The sequence below is a fragment of the Anolis carolinensis genome, chromosome 6 (assembly GCF_035594765.1).
Source record: "Anolis carolinensis isolate JA03-04 chromosome 6, rAnoCar3.1.pri, whole genome shotgun sequence".
In the NCBI taxonomy this organism is placed as follows: domain Eukaryota; kingdom Metazoa; phylum Chordata; class Lepidosauria; order Squamata; family Dactyloidae; genus Anolis; species Anolis carolinensis.
In genome coordinates, this window is record NC_085846.1 from 96,713,452 (window position 1) to 96,732,535 (window position 19,084).

Below are 19,084 nucleotides of genomic sequence, written 5' to 3' on the forward strand. Positions count from 1 at the left end.
AGAGACCACTGGACTTCCACTTTTCTTGGTATGGTAGAGATTAATCTACCACCTTATCATAAAAGCCAGATGAAGTGACCTGCTTCACCTGGCTTCCAGCAAGGAAAGAGGGAGCAGCAGAGTGAGTCTGCCACCCCGTTCACAGCTCCCTCTTGGGACGCTATCCCCATTACATGAGGAAAGTGTCGCCCTTATGGGAAGGCCTTGTGGGAACACAGGAAGCCTCCCTTGTTGCCAGGGAAAGCATCTGCCGATTCTTTTACCCTGGTTGGGGGCGGATCCACAGGTGATGTCGTCTGATGGCTGCCATGGCAATTGTGATGCATGTGATGAAGTCTTCTGTGAAACGTATGGTAAAGATTACTCTTGTTCATTCCCTAGATGCAGTGTGTTTATATGATGGAGGGAGGAATTTGGAAAAACGATAGGTGTAGTACTAAGAAAAGCTATATCTGTCAAAGAAAGACTGGTAAGTTTTTAAAATAAATTTATGTTTACTGTAAAATGTACTCTTTTTAAACAAGTGTTTATTTGAAAGAACCTAATTTCCATGAGTCAACATCAGTACTCCTGCACGTCCAAGTATTAACTGAAGCCATTTTGCATGCAAAACAGTGGTTTTTTTTGGTTAGGCAGGAACTGTAATATTTAGGAAGCCAATGGAGGAACACTCTCTTGAAAAGAATGACATTTTCAAATTAACATTTGCTAGACATTACATCAGGGGTCCCCAAACTAAGGCCCGGCGGCCGGATGCAGCCCTCCGAGGTCATTTACCTGGCCCCTGCCCTCAGTTTTATAATATAATATATTGTATATACATATAATATTGATAATAATATTATAATGTAATACAATATAACACTAATAATAATACCATATAATAATATTAATTATATGTTCTATATTACATATAATATTACTAATAATATTACAGTATAGTGGTATCGTTCAATATAGTAATATATAATGCTAATATTGTGCTATGCTAATAATATAATATATTGTATGTACATATAATTTGTAAGCCACTCTGAGTCCCCTTTGGGGTCAGAATGGTGTGATACAAATGTAGTAAATAAATGCAGTAAATAAATAAATAATAAATTTATAAATTTTAGACTTAGGCTCGCCCAAAGTCTGAAATGACTTGAAGGCACACAACAACAACAACAACAATCCTAATTAACTTGACTATCTCATTGGCCAGAAGCAGGACCACACTTCCCATTGAAATCCTGATCAATGTATGTTGGTTAAAATTGTTTTTATTTTTAAATATTGTATTGTTCTTTCATTTTTGTTGTTGTTGTTGTTGTTGTTGTTTTTGCACTACAAATAAGACATGTGCAGTGTGCATCAGAATTTTTTTTTTTTTCCAAATGATAATCCGGCCCCTCAACAGTCTGAAGGATTGTGGACCGGCCCTCGGCTTAAAAAGTTTGAGGACCCCTGCATTACATTGATTTATTTTAGGCCTATAAATAAATAGCATAGCATGGTCCAAGATTTACTTTACTTAGAACTTTACTACTTCTTTTCTATATGTCCTGGTTGAAGGTATTTATCGTTTCTATTTTAGACTTCCATACATTTGCAATGTTACATAGTATTCAGAATTTCAGTGTCAGGTGATATCGATTTATATTTGTTAAGACTGTGTACAGTCCAAACAGATTACTGCCTTTTCTACTTTTTCTTTTGCTACAGATGCTATATTATCTTACTCTGGCACAACAATTTCAGCCTCTGGATATACTCGTTATGGAAATAGCAGCTATTCTCTTGTTAGTCCCAAAATGTCATGGGACGAATCAAGAAAAAGGTGTAAATCTGAAAAGTCAGAACTTGCCAGCATAGTCGATCCCTATGTCCAGTCATTCCTATGGCTACTTGTGCTTAAATACAATGAACCTGCCTGGATTGGTCTAACCAGCAATCTGGTAAGAACAAAATGTTGTTCACATCAAAGATTGTACTTTGAAAATATTAGTTAGAAATTGCCAGAACATGATATTTATTACTCAACTTTGTTTACAGCTTTGCACACAATCAGTGAGCAATATATGATTATACTTATATCTCTTTTGGCAATTATACTATTTTAAAGGAAGTTTGAAAGTGCATCTAAAGCAGGGTGGTCAACATCTACATCATGACATAATGTGGCGTAGAAAATGAATTTTGACTGGGACGTCCAAGTAACGCATCAGGCTAATCCATTTTAGTTTCAAATAAATCTGAATTGACAGGGTTAATCCAAGTTTTAAAAATACCTCCAAAGACCTGAGGCCCAAAGACCTAGGGCCCATCCAAACGAAAGGTAAAAGGCCTTTCGGCCTTTTACTAGAGACAACCAAATGACATATTGGGTAAAAGTGAAGTAATTCAGAATAACCGAGTTATTTCAAATTAATTAAATACCCCATTAGAACCGGGCCTTCCTGAAAGTCCTGGGTCTAATGGGGTATTGGGCCTGTGGGAACTGACTACTGGGTACTCCTAGGATTACCTGAGAATCAGTCCCCACTGCCATCTCACTCTTTTGGGCTCCTGGGGGCCAAAGGTGCGACATGGCATCCACCTCTCCCCCCCCCCCAGTGCCTCCCCCCGGTCTCCTGGCATGTCATTTCTATGTGCCAAGAGGACTACCAGGGCAGCTTAATGGCAACCCGGTAATTTTTTTTAATTTAAGGGGTTTTTTTGGGGGGGGGCTTCTGAGTGTCTGGGTGCCCCCCCAGTAGTTACTGGGAAGGCATCTAGAGACACCCCACCAGGAAAGCCCATTTTTAGGGTGGCATGGGGACTTAAACCCACACTAAAACAGGTTTCTTAAATCCGCTTCGCCATGGGTTTAAGCCCTGTTTGGAAGCGCCCCTGGTCTTCCAAAGTAAAAGGAAATACTCTTGATGAAAACTAGTACTGATGCCTTGTTTCTCCATTTGCCAAGCCAATATAAGCAAAGGTCAACTTCTTCTGTGTGCATTTTACTTGTAGACCAATGAGAAATACAAGTGGATCAGTAATCGAAGACTGGTGTATACCAACTGGGCTGCTGAAGAACCAAAAGAAAACATTGCCTGTGTCTATTTAGACCTTGATGGTCATTGGAAAACAGGAACTTGTGATGAAAAATACTTCTCTATTTGTGAGCAGTATCATGGTAAGAAAAACAACTAAGTTTTTACACATCCATTTGAAAGAATCAGGATGCAGACATAGGGCACGATAGGGTCTTTTTATTAACTATCCACAGGGATCTTCAGGAGTGTTGCACTAGGGCCTTGAAGCCTCTTTTCACCATAAACCACACACTGTTCAGGTAATCCAATAAGTAAACATTTATTAAAAGCAGAATATAGAAAAAGCAAGCAATTTTTAAAAAGAGAATCAAAGTTTGAAAGGTTATTTCCAAACTGGTGCATCATAAACATGACCTCGTGAGGAATGAAACAAAGATTTAAAAGGAGGAGCATCATTTAAAGCTGACCCTTTGAGTAAGGTGGATGACTTGTATTCACCCACACGTTCTTGGACACCACACCAGTTGTCAATTGGTACATCCAGTAAACTAATGTTCTCATCTGCATGTAGGCCTCTGAATGAAAACCAGGAGATGTAGGACAGAGGAACCCAACTTTGTGAAAAACAGATTAGGAGCCACTTCAAATGCTACAGTTATGTTCTCAGTGGTACAGAAGCTCTCCTTTCTCAATATATGCCACCACTTCCTAAACTACAACAATAGTTTAACTGCTGTAGCTGAAGTATCCTTCTAAACTAGCATCCTTAAAGCTAGGTATCACAATCACACATTCTAGGGCCCCTTCTACACTGTCCTATAAAATCCAGATTATTTGCTTTAAACTGGATTATATGCCACTACTTCATATTACCAATTCATGTTACAAAGGAAGAAATGAATTCATCTAAGTCTAAATGTAAGTTAATAATATTTTTTTAAACTGATTTATATTGCACTGTATAATTTGTATATATGTGTTTTTTGTAAGCTGCCCTGAGTCCCCTGTTGGGTGAGAAGGGCGGGATATAAATATTGTAATAAGTAAATAAATAAATATATAAATAAATAAATAAAATCCCCATAAGCTCAAAATGCTGCCTTGATTTGAGCATTTGACTTCCTGTTGTTCAATTCTAGGAAGTAAATCTAACTGAGCTGAATGAGGTTGAGACTCAAGGACAGAATGTAGCAAGATGAGACTCAAGAATAGTATCTAGCCAGATCGATAGAGACTCTATGCTAGAAAAGTAAATGCACACTTACGGCACTAAATTCAATCAAAAGCTAATGGAACTAGATAAGTGTATGGTTTAAAATTCTACGTATATAGTTCTGAGTAGAGAATTGGTCTCACTACTGAATTTGATCTTATCTAAACTATTATGGGAAAGAAAGCATTCTTTAAAAATATTTGTTTCATTATAGGTATAATCCCAACAGAGTTTCCTGAGGCCCCAGGAGTATGCCCTGGATCAAAAGAGCACCACAGTCCTTGGATTTCTTTTCGGGCTCACTGCTATTCCTTCTACTCCATCTTGGAATCCTGGCCTCAGGCATCTGTGAGATGTTCTCATTTAGGTGAGCCATGTTAGGAACAGTACTGTTTTCTTCCTAGGGAATTCTTAGCTCATTTGCAAACTAGTGCTATACTGTGTTTTGTTTAAAGAAAATATAAAAAATGTATGTTTCTGTAGTCACTTTTCTTTTCTCCCTACATCCCCTCCAGTCTCATCCTGGTATTTCTTCTTCCCCTTCAATAGGATTTATATCTTCTATTCCATACCAACGAGTGTTATCACTTATCTGCTATAAGAATTACTTAGTTTAAAATCCTCCTACTTTTAAGAGTGCATAGTAAATATAGCATCAGGAACCTATTGGCCTTTTGAATATTATTCTCTCTCTTCATATTATATTTTTTATTAATGAATCACATGTATTTCTTAAGAAGCCCCCAATAGCACAGCAGATTAAACCGCTGAGCTGCTGAATTTGCTGACCAAAAGGTTGGTGGTTTGAATCCGCGGAGTGAAGTGAGCTACCGCTGTTAACCCCAGCTTCTGCCAGCCTAGCAGTTCGAAAGCATGCAAATGTGAGTAGATCAATAAGTACCGCTATGACGGGAAGGTAACGGGACTCCATGTAGTCATGCCGGCCACATGACCTTGGAGGTGTCTATGGACAACACTGGCTCTTCGGCTTAGAAATGGAGATGCGCACCAACCCCTAGAGTCGGACACGACTAGACTTAATGTCAGGAGAAAACCTTTACCTTTACCTATGTATTTCTTTTTTGCTTTTCTGTCTGCCAGGGACTTCATAATGATGTGCAATTAAATGTTTTTTTTTAATATTAAAAAGCAATTTTAGAAACTTAAGGGTAGATGGAGTAACTCAGTTTTGATCACATGTCAGAAGCTCAATGAGCATGGAACTAATCTGGCTTCTCTTGAAAGGGAGTCTCATAATCAAAGTGCAGCTTCATAGAAAGCTCTATCTGATCACCATATTGATGCAATTCACCACCAACATTTTGATAATCTATCCCAGGATTGTCATGTAAATGTTGTAAACCATAGCGGAAAGTGCTGGAGAACTTCATAACCTAATAACTTTGAAGGAGGTTGAAGAAGAGTCCTCAGGCTCACTTACTGGAGATATGCAGCCAAAAAGAACTTAAACAAAACATTGCCTGAAGGTCCCAGTTTAGCTTAATTTTGCATGAAATTGACCATGTGTGAAATATTTGATAAGAGATTATTGCCAGATCCCACTATGTTCTCTGGGGTATAGCTGTACCTGGGATCTTTTTGTATGTTTACTGTGCTTAATTTGTTGCTGCCACTCCATTTCCATTCAAGTACCAAGAGAAGAGAATATTAATTATCATGAAGGTTTTGGGGTGAACTCATAATGAGATTATAAAAAAAATTCTGGAAATTTAACAATGCTTTTAACAATTTAACAATTATTTACTTGTTAATTCTAAAATATTACTAGGGTCGCTTTAGAAGATGGGAGTTAGCATGTTGTAGTGGTTTGGATGGTAGACTAGAACTTTTGTATTTTATAAAGATTAATAAATAATGCCTTTCTGATATTTCTCAGGTGGTACTTTGACTTCAATAGAAGATTCAGCTGAATTGGAGTTTTTGCTGGACCATACCAAATACCTCAGACCAAAACATTTTTGGATAGGACTGTTTAAAAATGTGGATGGTAATTTCACATTCAATATTTATCTGTATTGCGCTATGTCAAAATATGATGTTATTGTTGCTTTATTCAAGTGAAAGACCTTAGCAAGTAATACAGGAAGCGGAAATGGAACTTTTAAGCAAATTTGCTTCAGTTTGGTCCTTATGAGCCTTCTCGCCAAGTGTGCAGAAGAAGGCTCAAGCATTTCCCAGAGGGGATGAAGCTGAATGCTACTCCATGGTTCCTCCCGCTGTCCCTCCGCTTTAGGTCCTCCATATGATGAGGTCCTAAGTATTGCCACATAGGTACTGCTAATGATAGTATATAAAGCAATCTTTATATGCAGTCTGTTGTAGTTTTGGTTTCACTTTCCACCTATCCACCTCTTAGCACCAATCACAGCAGACATTTGGCTGGATACTTAAAGTTCTACTCCCACCCCCTTTATACATTCATAGACACACAGAAAGAAATCATAGTTTTGATATGAATAAAGAACATCTACCATATAAAAACCTCAGGTTTACTTCCCTTCCTTATGTTATTTACCTTTCCCTTTGCATTGATCATCTGTTGCATTGATCATGTATGTGTCCCTATCTCTCCCAATAACACATAATCAGACATATGATTACACACGCTCACACTTTTTTCCCCTCGGTGAAAAAAACTTGAGAGAGAATAGGCCAATGTGTATTTTTAAAATGTATTTTAAAATCTATTTACAACCACAATGCTATTTTTTCTGGTTTTGATCATTTTTTTTATAATTAGGAGAATGGATATGGGAAGATAAAACCAAAGTGGATTTTGTGAACTGGAAAAATGGACCACCTGGAGTTATTAACAGAACTTACAGTATTGATGATTACAATATTGTATTTCAAGAGGGGTGCATTTTCATAAATGGACATAACGGGGAATGGCTTGGTGAAGACTGTTACTATTCAAGAAAAGGATTTATTTGTAAAACACCCAAGAGTAAGTCTCACATTATGACTGTGATTTACTAAATTTAGCAGTGACTTTGATAAATCAGTATTCAGTTAAACAGTATACTTGAACTAAATTTACAAATTAGGGCATTCCAGATGAAGGTTCTTTATGCTAGCCATTAGAAGTGGGCAGAGTGACAGTGGCCCCATCTACACTGTAATATATGGTCTGTGTAGACTCATATAATGCAGTTAAACTGCATTATATGAATCTATATGGCCCATATAATATAGTTTCAAACTTTTTTATGGCAATGTAGATGGGGGGGCCAATGAATGAAAACATCATATAGAATGATCCTGAATGGCAAAGATAGTCAATGGCCACTTAAATCCAAATTAGACCCAAAGAAGCCTGCATCCCTAAGGATGCTGGGAATTATTTAAGGCTGCCCTTGCAATAGTCAAAATTTCTTAGTAGATTGAAAAGATCTTTAGAATCAGCAATACAAATGTACTGAACAGATGAGTGCACCACTCAATATATATGCAGCAGATAGACGTGCAGGTCATCTCTACACTAAGCTAAACTGTAATCTCTACAATAAGCAAAGGTTGTATAAACTGACTCATTATTGTACTCATATTTCCAAAAATGTGTACCATTTTGTCTGCATTCTCCACCTCTTATTATGTACCTGTGTAACAGAGAAATTATGGAAGGACAGTGGGACCCACAAAGATGTGGAATTTAAAATATAATGTAATCATCTAAGATATCTCAGTTGTCAGCTAATAAAGTCAGATAGTGTTTGGCCAGAGGAATTTCAAGCCAAACCTTCATTTAGCCCATGAGCTGACTGTGTAAAATTCACACATGGTTGTTTTCTGCAGAATATATATATATATATATATATATATATATATATATATATATATATATATATGTATGTATATGTATTGAAAATAATATTTCAATGCAGAAATATTACTTACTACACAGAAAATGTTGGGGGTTTTTTGCAGCAAAAGCTGCTAGTTGATGATTTGTGCTGCATAAATAAATAAAAAACATGGTCAGTTTGCATTCAATATATGTTCTCAAAAAGAAAATAAAGCTAGAATGCCATTTTTTTTAAAAAAAATCCAAGATTATATTCATTTATAGATTGCAAAGGTTTAGGGAACAAAATCTTGGATTTTTTTTAAAAAAAAATTGCATTCTATTTTTATTCTCTTTTGAAAATATATATTTTAGAAATTATTCACGGCTGTGCAATTTGCTGCAAGACAAATTTCATTATACTTTATAATTCCCTTTTTTATTTTGCAGTTCTTGAAGAGCCATATGTGCCCCCTACAGGTAAAGAAGGTAAGGTTGTTTCATGACCAAAATACAGTTCAAATGCTAATCATTTCTATGATCAATGCTACCTGATCAAAGGTTCTCAAAAGTGAACTTTTGACTCAAAAATAGGGAAAAGCTTGTGGACATAAATAGCAACAAAGTTATACAGGCGCTTTCTTACAGAGCTTTATAATGTCTGGCACGCAGGTGCTGTTATGTACAGTAGAGTCTCACTTATCCAACATAAACGGACCAGCAGACGTTGGATAAGCAAAAATGTCGGATAATAAGGAGGGATTAAGGAAAAGCCTATTAAACATTTAATTACGTTACAATTTTACAAATTAAGCACCAAACATCATGTTTTACAACAAATTGACAGAAAAAGCAGTTCAATACACAATAACGTTATGTAGTAATTACTTTATTTATGAATTTAGCACCAAAACATTGTAATGTATTGAAAATATTGACTATAAAAACATTGGCTACTAACAAATTGACTACAAATAAAGATAGAATTGCATAAAATGAACTTACAGTAACAACATTGTCAGAAGTTAAGTCCGTAAAAAGTTCAGTCCTTGCTACCTAGAGAAACAGCTGTGGATCAGCAGGAGGCAGACTGCATTGGATAATCCAGAATGTTGGATAAGTGAAGGTTGGATAAGCAAGACTCTACTGTAGTTTGCTTTTGGGAAAAAATACACTACTGAAGTGGTGGCAGTGAGTATGTATCACTCCTTCTACACTGCCCTATATCCCAGGATCTAATCCTAGATTATCTTTTATCTTATATTATATGGCAGTGGCGACTCATATAATCCAGTGCTAAGTAGATAATCTGGGATCAGATCCTGGGATATGTGTAGATCCAGTGTAGATCCAGCCTTAGTTGGCCACAAGTTTCAACATTTGTAAGAAGTAGAATTTCACTGCAACATTATGCTTAATAGCAATTGCCACGTGAACCTAACCCCAGCAATAAGTGAGGGAACACTGTAATCTGGATTTTATATAGCAGTGTAGATGGGGCCTTCCTTGCCAGTGTTGTATTTGGCGTTTAGGTTGGAAAGGTTCATATGATATAAAAGGAATTCAATATTTCCCATTGTGTAATATATTTAAACATTTGAGTGCATTTTTCTTTCATCCACAGAGCAAACGCCAAAGCATGCCACAAGCACGGTGGCCATCATCCTGGTTCTTCTTACCCTTGCTGCTGCAGGAGTCGGAGGTTATGTTTTCTACAGGAGAAGAAGGGGGCAACCACAAACCCTGGGTGGGTTTGACAACTCCTTGTATAATAAGGACCGTGTGGTTATCCCCCAGAAAGACCCAGAATCTCTTGCGAATAACAACGAGGAGAGATTGACAAGTTTCAGGGGCAATCCTAGTTAACACAATTGGACTTATATCTAAGTAGAAGGATACTTGTGCCATAGTTAACATTTGGAAAATATTCCGCTTAAGCAGTAACTCTTTGCAGCAGAATTGGCAAGCCTCTGGAGCAACAATGTTGGTGAATTTGATCCATTGTTGTACATTTTTGCATCTCATCACTTGCTTCAGGCCTAGATGGGACTCCCGTATAAACTGGAAAAGCCTGGATTTTTGTTTGTTTGTTTGCTCCCCCAAAATGTTGAAGACATGGAGCCTTTAGAAGGGTTGAAGAACTGCTCAGGATGTGGAATGTTCATAGAAAATGTAATATAATTTCATAGAAAATGTTTGATGGTACAATGTGAGTAGAAGTCTGCTTCCGCTTGCATACTTTGTTTTTGGATATTGCCAAAGTCTAAGAACTGTATGTTTTATGTGTTTCCTTAAATGGTACAAAGGATTATTTCATCTCCTGAGTTTTTTATTTCTTCCGCCCACATGCACACAACTCAATATATTCTTGCATTTCATTCTGACACTTTTCTCATTGCCAAGGATGAAACAGACATCACTAGTATTGGTTCCAGAGTTTCTATATATTGCTTTCAGGTAGTATCCAAGGATTAAAGCCTTAAAACAACAACTGCATGAGTGAATAATCGGAAGCGGAACAATGAACTAATAAGAATAAAAATTCAAAGAAATTAAGAAGAATTAAAATCTTGTTCTATATGTGTGATTGAATGATGAAGCCAGTTGCATAATTGGCTTTTTCGTCAAATTTAAAAGTGTATGTTCATCAGTCCTCTAGCCTATTTTTGTAACTTCTGTATGTTCTGAAGCATGGGAATGACACCTTACGGAAACATTTTGGAGCCTTTTTCCTATTCCAAAAAGGCTACTCGTGTATGTGCTACATGAATCATGTTTAACATTGTTATTATGTACCTTTAAGTTGTTTCCAACTTGTGGATACCCAAAGTTAAACCTGTCATGAGGTTTTCTTATCAGAGATGATTTTGCCTTGCTTTTCTTTTAGGCTGAAAGAATATCTTGCCCAAGATTGCCCTCGGGTTTCCATGGCAAAGCAGGGATTAAAACACTGGTCTACAGAGTTGTGGTCCAACACACAAGCTACTATAACATGCTGGCTGTAACTTAAACTTATTCTTACTCATAATTAATTATATAAATTGTATTCAAAAGTAATCAGAACATATGTGTTGTTGGGTACATGTGGTATAGAGACTACAGTTCATCCTTGGGGAAGAGGGGCTCTAGTTCTATTCCCTTAAATGTTATAAAGCAAACTGGTTTTCCTCCTGATCATCTGGTAATATGGAGTCTCCGGTGGCGTAATGGGTTAAACCCTTGTGCCGGCAGGACTATTGATCTACAGGTTGCCGGTCCAAATCTGGGGAGAAAGGGATGAGCTCCCTCTGTCAGCTCCAGCTCCCCATGTGGGGACATGAGAGAAGCCTTCCACAGGATGGCAAAACATCAAACACCCAGGCATCCCCTAAGCAACGTCCTTGCAGACGGCCAATTCTCTCACACCAGAAGCGACTTACAGTTTCTCAAGTCGCTCCTGACATGAAAAAGAAAACCTGCTAATATTTAAAAAACCTTTTAAATAGTTCTTTTTTTCCCAGTGAATTGTGTGAAAGCGTCAGCCTCAGAAATAAAATATGTATGTGTAGGTCACTGGACGTGTAAAAATGTAATAATGGTTTCATAAATTATAAAATTATGCATTTCTTTACTGTGTATTTATGTGTTGTCTTTGTACACTTCTGTATAAACATAAGGCGTTTGAGAGCATATATAGGCTGAAACATGTTAGGCTTTTTATCAATAAATCATTCATCCATAGAGCACCTTGCAATTAGTTTCCTGATTTTTCCATTGCTTTTATCTAGTGCGCCGCAGTTTTTGCTTTCTGTGTATTTGGTTACTCAATCAGTTTTGCAATCTTACTATTCAGTACAACAGTTGTGTTGCACAATCAACACACAACTGTGTATGTGGAAAATTCGACTGTACAACAAATACAGAAGGTTGGTCTCTTGTTTCTTTTAGGGAAAAAATCCCAAAAATACAGCAGAGCATCCAAAAATACAAGCAGGATACTTATAGTTGAGCATTCAGCTCACAGCAAGCAGAGCGTGAAGTGCTGTGGCCTGAAAAGAATTTAGAGCTTAGGAGGCAAAGATGCAGAGTTTAATCTTTAAAGTTACAAAAGGTTTATTTACAAAAATAATAACTAAATTTCTTAATAGTATAAAACTGGGTCTGAGCTATTCTCTAATGTCTAATTAATTTTACAAGCATGGCACACAACTCTGCTATTATGTCCTACCTGTTTGGAAGTCGTGGACCCAATAATCCAATTTTCCACCAGATGGCACTCCTTTTCTTCCAGGTTGCACCACAGACTGAAACTGTCTTTCTGGGCTGCAATAATTCAATTGTCTATGTCCACTATGGATTGTTTTGTATTATTAGTTCACTCCAAAAGTGACTCAAGTTGCTCCTGACATAAAAAATAAATAAATAGAGGCACATTTCTGATAACAGAAATTTCTGCACACAAATACCTAAATAAATATACACAACATATGACTAGATTTTAATAGAGCCAAGAAACTGATAACTTTAAAAATGATGGTCACATTTCAAAATCCAAGTCACAAGTTCCCATGTTAAATTAAATGGGCCATTCACATTAGTTGTCATTGGGATCACTATATCAGTCAAGAAAATACACAGCTTAATTATCCATGTCAAAGCAAAAGAAATTCAGCTCCTCAACCAGGATAATAATATTGTCTCTATACATGAAGGAACTATGTTGTCTGTGAAACTCTGAAAGGTAGATTTGGGTGGGGGGATCTCTTGCTATTACATTTGCCAGCTTGCTATCCATTTGGTGCAACAGAACTAGCATTGTCAGATTAAAAACTATGTTTTTAATAGCTACTAGCTGTGCCCGGCCACGTGTTGCTGTGGCGTTGTCTGATGGTGTCTGTATTTTATAGGCAGTGTGGAAGAGGCCTAAGTGAGGCCTAACTCTGCCTGTCCCCTGGGCTGAGTGGGTTGCTAGGAGACCAAGTGGGCAGAGCTTAGCCTTCTAACTGGCAGCAATTGGATAAAAACAATTATTCCTCTCCCTCTAATTAGGACTTTATTTTTCTTTTCTTTTTGTTGTATCTTACTGGAGCCGTGGATGATGGGTTGTGTTGTCAAATTTCGAGGTTGGGTGGCCTGTAGTTTTGTTGTTTTGTGGGTTGCCGTGATGCCATCACTCATTTATATATATAGATGAAGAAAAAAAGGATTTTCAGCAGGTGTTGCTTATCATGCAACCAGGGAACAAGTACACTTGCTGAAATTTCATTTTTAACAAAACACATTAAAGGGGAAGGCACCCTCTCCAGTGTTCACTCTGGCAGCCCTACTAGAGGCTTGAGAAGGAAATTGTACTTTTTGTTAAGATGACTATATGACAATATTTCAGCAAATAGGCACAACTCACCCACACAGTCCAAAAAGAGGGAAATGAAACTAGAAATGAACAAGCCTTCTTTACATTGTATAAATGACTAACTTGAACATTTTTAGTAACTTCATCTTCTCAACCCCCATCCCATGTTCGAAATTCTTCTTCATTTCTCAGAAACCATGATTTCACAGCATTGCGCCATAGAAGATATCAAGCTGCATTAATTTTCCACTACAGAAATGACTAATTTTTAATGTTAACTAGGAGCCCGCAGTGGATTAAACTGCTGAGCTGCTGAACTTGCTGACTGAAAGGTTGGCGGTTTGAATTTAGGGAGCAGAGTGAGCTCCTGCTGTCAGCTCCAGCTTCTGCCAACCTAGCAGTTTGAAAACATGTAAATGTGAGTAGATCCATAATTCCTGCTCCGGTGGGAAGGTAATGGCACTCCATGCAGTCATGCTGGCCACATGACCTAGGAGGTGTCTACGGAAAATGCTGGCTCTTTGGCTTAGAAATGGAGATGAGCACCAGCTCACAGAGTCAGACATCACTAGACTTAATGTCAGGGGAAAACCTTTACCTACCTAATGTTAACTAAAGAAGAATGTAAAACTTCCTCTTTCAAGGGAGGATAACGAATTTTGGGGTGGACTGCAGGACAGTGATATTTTGCTTATTAGTTACTATGTTCTCCACCCATACAATTGCAAATAGCTTTATCCGGTTGCAAAACACTCATCTTACAAAAAGTGTGCTCTCCACCTCCCCACCCCTCACACACTTTTAAACTACTTGCAAAACACTGATGCTATTATCCAATTTATGCTCAGTAAAATTATATGATAAAATGTGCAATTGTGCTTCCGGTAAGTGACTTTCTCTTCTTTGTGAGCCTTCAAATGGATGAATGTTTGTCTTTTCCAATATATTTGAATTTTCCTGGAGCAGAACTGGGGAATCTATGTCTGTCCAGAAATTAGATATTATTTCTCACACAAAGCCCCCTTCTCATGGCATTTGCACCATTACGGATTCTGGCAACTTACAGGGATGTTCATTCCCACTATCATACCTCTCCATACACTTCACCACTTTATAAGGTGGGAACTCTGCTCTCCCATAGTTTAAAAAGCATTCAAAATTATTGTTTGTTAAAAAATGAAAAATATTTTACCTTTTCATTATAGGGAGATTGTATAGTGGAAAGGTGGGGAGACAGAAATATCTCACCTTGATATCACTTCTGTGCTGGTGTGCTGACACAGAAGTGGCTGGGGATCATCACACAAGTAGATTGCCACACCCTGGCATCATCGGGAGCTATTGACAGGTTTTCCCATCAATAGCAAGAGATGGGCTTGTCATGTGACTGAACTTGCAACAGGTGCTGTAGTGCACAGGATTGTGCAAAAGAGACCATCACCAAAGGTAACAGTCCTCCTTCTATGTCAGTTTACCACCTCCATTTGATTAAGTCCATTCCTTAACTTTGGCTCACATAATCCCTGCTCATTATCAATGTTGGCTAGGACTAATGGAAATTAGATTACAACAGCATTGGAAAGACCATAGATTTTAATCTTAGGCTGAATCTACACTGCCCTATATCCCAGGATCTGATTCCAGAATATCTTCTTATCCCAGATTATCTCTTAGTGTAGACTCATATAATCCAGTTCAAAGCAGATAATCGGAGATCAGATGCTGAGATAAAGGGCAGTGTAAATCCAGCCTCAGTGGCCACACATTCAAGAAACATTTTTTTCTTAATATTTAGTACTGTTATCCTGGATTGATATTGATGATTTTTTTCCCCAGGATACATTAATCAAACCAAGTTGTTCATCAAGCTATGGTCGCTTCCAGACAGTGACAAAATCCATGCTAAAGTGGGTTTAAGGAACCCGCTTTGGTGAGGATTCCCATCCCCACTTCACCCCCACAAAAAAACCCGGGCTTTCCTGGGTTTTTGGGATTAGAGCCTGGGATATAGGGAAGTGTAGAAGGGGCCTAGGTTTAGTGAAATGTTTTGTGTGTATGTATGTGTATGTGTTAGGAGTGGCTTGAGAAACTGCAAGTCACTTCTGGTGTGAGAGAATTGGCCGTTTGCAAGGACATTGCTAGGAGATGCCTGGATGTTTGATATTTTACCATCCTGTGGGAGGCTTCTCCCATGTCCCTGCATGAGGAGCTAGAGCTAACAGATAGAAGCTCAGCCTGCTCTCCCACATTCGAACGACTGACTTTTTGGTCAGCAGTCCTGCTGGCACAAGGGTTTAACTCATTGCGCCACTGGGGGCTCTTATGAAATATTGAATTATACACACACACACACACACATACACACAGAGCTATATATTTCCTGGTGTTGAATAGAGAAGTGAAAATATTCTCCTCATTGACACATTTGTGAAAAAGTTCCTGAAAAACCACTAACTCTCATACTTCTTAGTTTGAAGGAATGTTTAATTGTTTCCAATGTCTGCCGTTTTGCTCCTAAATTTGTTGTTCCTCATACAACCAACTTTTCAGGCATCAGGTAAGGTTTTGTTACTGCTTTCATCACTATTATTATATTGTCAATAATTTGATTTTTTAAAATAAAAAAAACTTTTAGTGTCATTGTTGCAAAAATGAATGGATTAATTCTTTTGCAGAAGTCAAACTTTTATCTTTAGACAAATTGGAATAAATATACACTTTTTGAATTATTTATTGAACTACTTAGAGTATTGTAGTGAATAATAAACTCGAGATTTTTAGTTAAACTGCATAGTGATGCTTAGACAAACTAAAGGTAATTGTGGCTGGATCTACACTGACATATAATACAGATTATCAAAGCAGATAATCCACATTATGTGCTTTGAACTGAATAATGTGAGTCTACACTGCCATATAATCCAATTCAAAGTAGATAATCTGATTTTATATGGCAGTGTAGATCTAGCCTGGGTGGAAGCAGACTGCAGTTTGTAAACTCTGGAGAATTGGCATGAACAGATCCACCTCCTTTTATACTTCTAATCCAAATCATTTTATCCATAAAACAGAAAGATCTATATCAGATCTCACACATGTCTGCTACTATGGGTTCAAAGAAGTTACAAAATATATAAAAATAATCATCTTGTTTTAAACTTTTAAATTCTCTTAACTTGATTCATCACTTTTAATAACTTATTGTTGACTATTACAAAGTTAATATTCTATTGATAATATAAACTGGAATCTAAACCATGACTACGATGTTATATTAGGTGTCTTAGTCGTGACTGGAGCATAAACAAGTAATAACTGAGGCATAGCATACCCTGTTTCCCCCAAAATAAGACAGGGTCTTATATTAATTTTTACTCCAAAAAATGTGTTAGGGCTTGTTTTCAGTGGCAGTCTTATTTTTCCAAATTGACTTTTTAAATGAACTATATATAGGGCTTATTTTTGAAATAGGCCTTATATTTCAAGCATCCCCAGAAATGCTGAAAAATCATGATAGGTCTTATTTTCAGGGTAGTAAACATTTGGGTCAGTGAAAAAAAGCTACAGAATGAATTGACAAGTATTTCTCTACTATCTCTCTCAGGCCCCTTTTACATTGCCAGATAATACAGGTTATCAAAGCAGAAAGTCCACATTATCTGATTTGAACTGGACTATCTTAGCCTGCACTACACCCCATGGTGCAGCAGATTAAACCACTGAGCTGCTGAACTTGCTGACCGAAAGATCGGCAGTTTGAATCTAGGGAGCAAGGTGAGCTCCCGCTGTTAGCCCCAGCTTCTGCCAACCTAGCAGTTCAAAAACATGCAAATGTGAGTAGATCAATAGGTACCGTTCCAGTGGGAGGGTAACAGCACTCCATACAGTTATGCTGGCCACATGACCTTGGAGGCATCTATGGACAACACCGGCTCGTCGGCTTAGAAATGGATATGAGCACCAACCCCCCACTTAATGTCAAGGGAAAACCTTTACCTTTACCTTTTCATACTGCCATATAATCCAGTTCAAAACAGATAATGTGGATTTTATATGGCAGTGTAGAAGGGGCCTCAGCCTTGTTGACTCTTATTCTCAATATCAAGCTTATCTTCTTGTGAATGACCACATATTGAAACATTATCCTGGAAAATTATTGTTACCATGTGCCATCAAGTCATTTCGGACTTATGGTGATCCTAAAGGAAACCTATCATTGGAGTTTTCTTGACAAAATTTGTTCAAATGTGGTTTACTACTATCTTCTTCTGGGGCTGAGAGCATGTTAATTGTTGAAGATCAACCAGAGGGTTTCCATAGCCAAGGGAAAATTTCAGTCCTGGTCCCTTGAAGTCCTAGTCAACACTTGAGCCATTATATATTACTAGCTATCTTCGGGAAACATATTGATGTCATTTACCTCTCTCCATTTTACAGAGTCTGACACTTTTCTGATACATAATGAACGCCTCAATCTTTGTATACAAGCTCAAAAATCTCGATCTATCATCCTGAATAGCTGCAATAAAGATAATGAGTGGCAAAATTTTAAATGGATTTCTGAACACCAGATATTGAACATGGCAGTGAAGTTGTGCCTGGCAGTGCCTTCAAAAACCAACCTGGCTCCACTCACAGTCTCTCCGTGTAACCAAACGAATGAACTTCAGAGATGGACCTGCAGGAATGAGAGCTTTCTGGCACTTGGGGAGGAAAATTTGTTTTTGCAACCTTCTGGTGGACAGAAGGACATTTTGGTATTATCTAAAATAACCACTATGAAGAGTACTTGGAAGATCTATGGAACAAAAGATAGTTTGTGTACCAAGGGCTATGAAAGTAAGTTTCAGAGAAGGAATTGCCTTTCTCTAGATTACATGGTTGCTTCAGATAGGTTCAGTCATCTCTTTAGTTTAGTTTAAGAATGAAACTAACAACAATGTTTCTAGTAAAATGCAAGTTTACTTACCCTGTTTCCCCGAAAATAAGACAGTGTCTTATATTTATTTTTGATCCCAAAGTTGTGCTAGGTCTTATTTTCAGGGGATGTCTTATTCTTTCATGAAGAATTTACATTAGTAGTAAATTTCTTATTACTACCATTCTATGGTACGTACATTTACCGATCCTGCATGCTCTGGTGTTCTGTTCAGCAGGCATGCTTCCAAACAAAAACTTTGCTAGGTCTTACTTTCAGTGGAGGCCTTATATTTAGCAATTCAGCAAAACTTCTACTAGGTCTTATTTTCTGGGGATGTCTTATTTTCAGGGAAACAGGGTAGCAAAGTTGTGTGTATGTTGCTCAGAATATGTATTTTGCAGGCTGCAATGACATGCTGATGATTTATAGTTTGCACTCAGGCAATTAGCAATGCTAACTGTGAAATGCTAGACCATCAACTTCTGGAAAACAAGAGATTCCCCACTGAACTAAGAATAAATCGAGTCTAACTGAAGTAGTTTGATGGGAAAATTGAGTTCTATAAATGTAATTGCACTGACTTTATGATATGGATGCCCCAAATGCTAGCAGCTTGGTGGATCATCAGTGATGTAGTCTTGTAGGATCAGGGGACAAAGACTGGGAGCAAATGCATGTCACATGGTATTACATGTGTGTTTGTTCATACTTTGTATGTACATCTGACCACTATAAAAAGTTCTACATTGAGGATGACCTTACATTTGTTTAAATAAACAGAATTTAATAA

At 37.5% G+C, this 19,084-nt stretch overlaps 2 protein-coding genes across 2 annotated transcripts in view; both read left to right on the forward strand.

Annotated features, from left to right (window-relative positions):
* LOC100553515 (macrophage mannose receptor 1) overlaps nt 1-11,763 on the forward strand; it is a 43,762-nt gene extending 31,999 nt beyond the window's left edge. The window contains exons 22-29 of the mRNA XM_062957856.1: nt 382-469; nt 1,711-1,943; nt 2,998-3,163; nt 4,451-4,603; nt 6,134-6,244; nt 6,998-7,204; nt 8,492-8,530; nt 9,666-11,763. Coding sequence (XP_062813926.1) covers nt 382-469; nt 1,711-1,943; nt 2,998-3,163; nt 4,451-4,603; nt 6,134-6,244; nt 6,998-7,204; nt 8,492-8,530; nt 9,666-9,907 — 1,239 coding nt within the window. The 3' untranslated portion in view covers nt 9,908-11,763. The remainder of the gene's footprint in view (nt 1-381; nt 470-1,710; nt 1,944-2,997; nt 3,164-4,450; nt 4,604-6,133; nt 6,245-6,997; nt 7,205-8,491; nt 8,531-9,665) is intronic.
* A 3,955-nt stretch (nt 11,764-15,718) lies between these two features.
* Nucleotides 15,719-19,084, forward strand: part of LOC100553319 (macrophage mannose receptor 1) — a 43,640-nt gene continuing 40,274 nt past the window's right edge. Inside the window, exons 1-2 of the mRNA XM_016994302.2 lie at nt 15,719-15,930; nt 17,811-18,212. Of these exons, the coding sequence (XP_016849791.1) occupies nt 15,870-15,930; nt 17,811-18,212 (463 nt within the window). The 5' untranslated portion in view covers nt 15,719-15,869. The remainder of the gene's footprint in view (nt 15,931-17,810; nt 18,213-19,084) is intronic.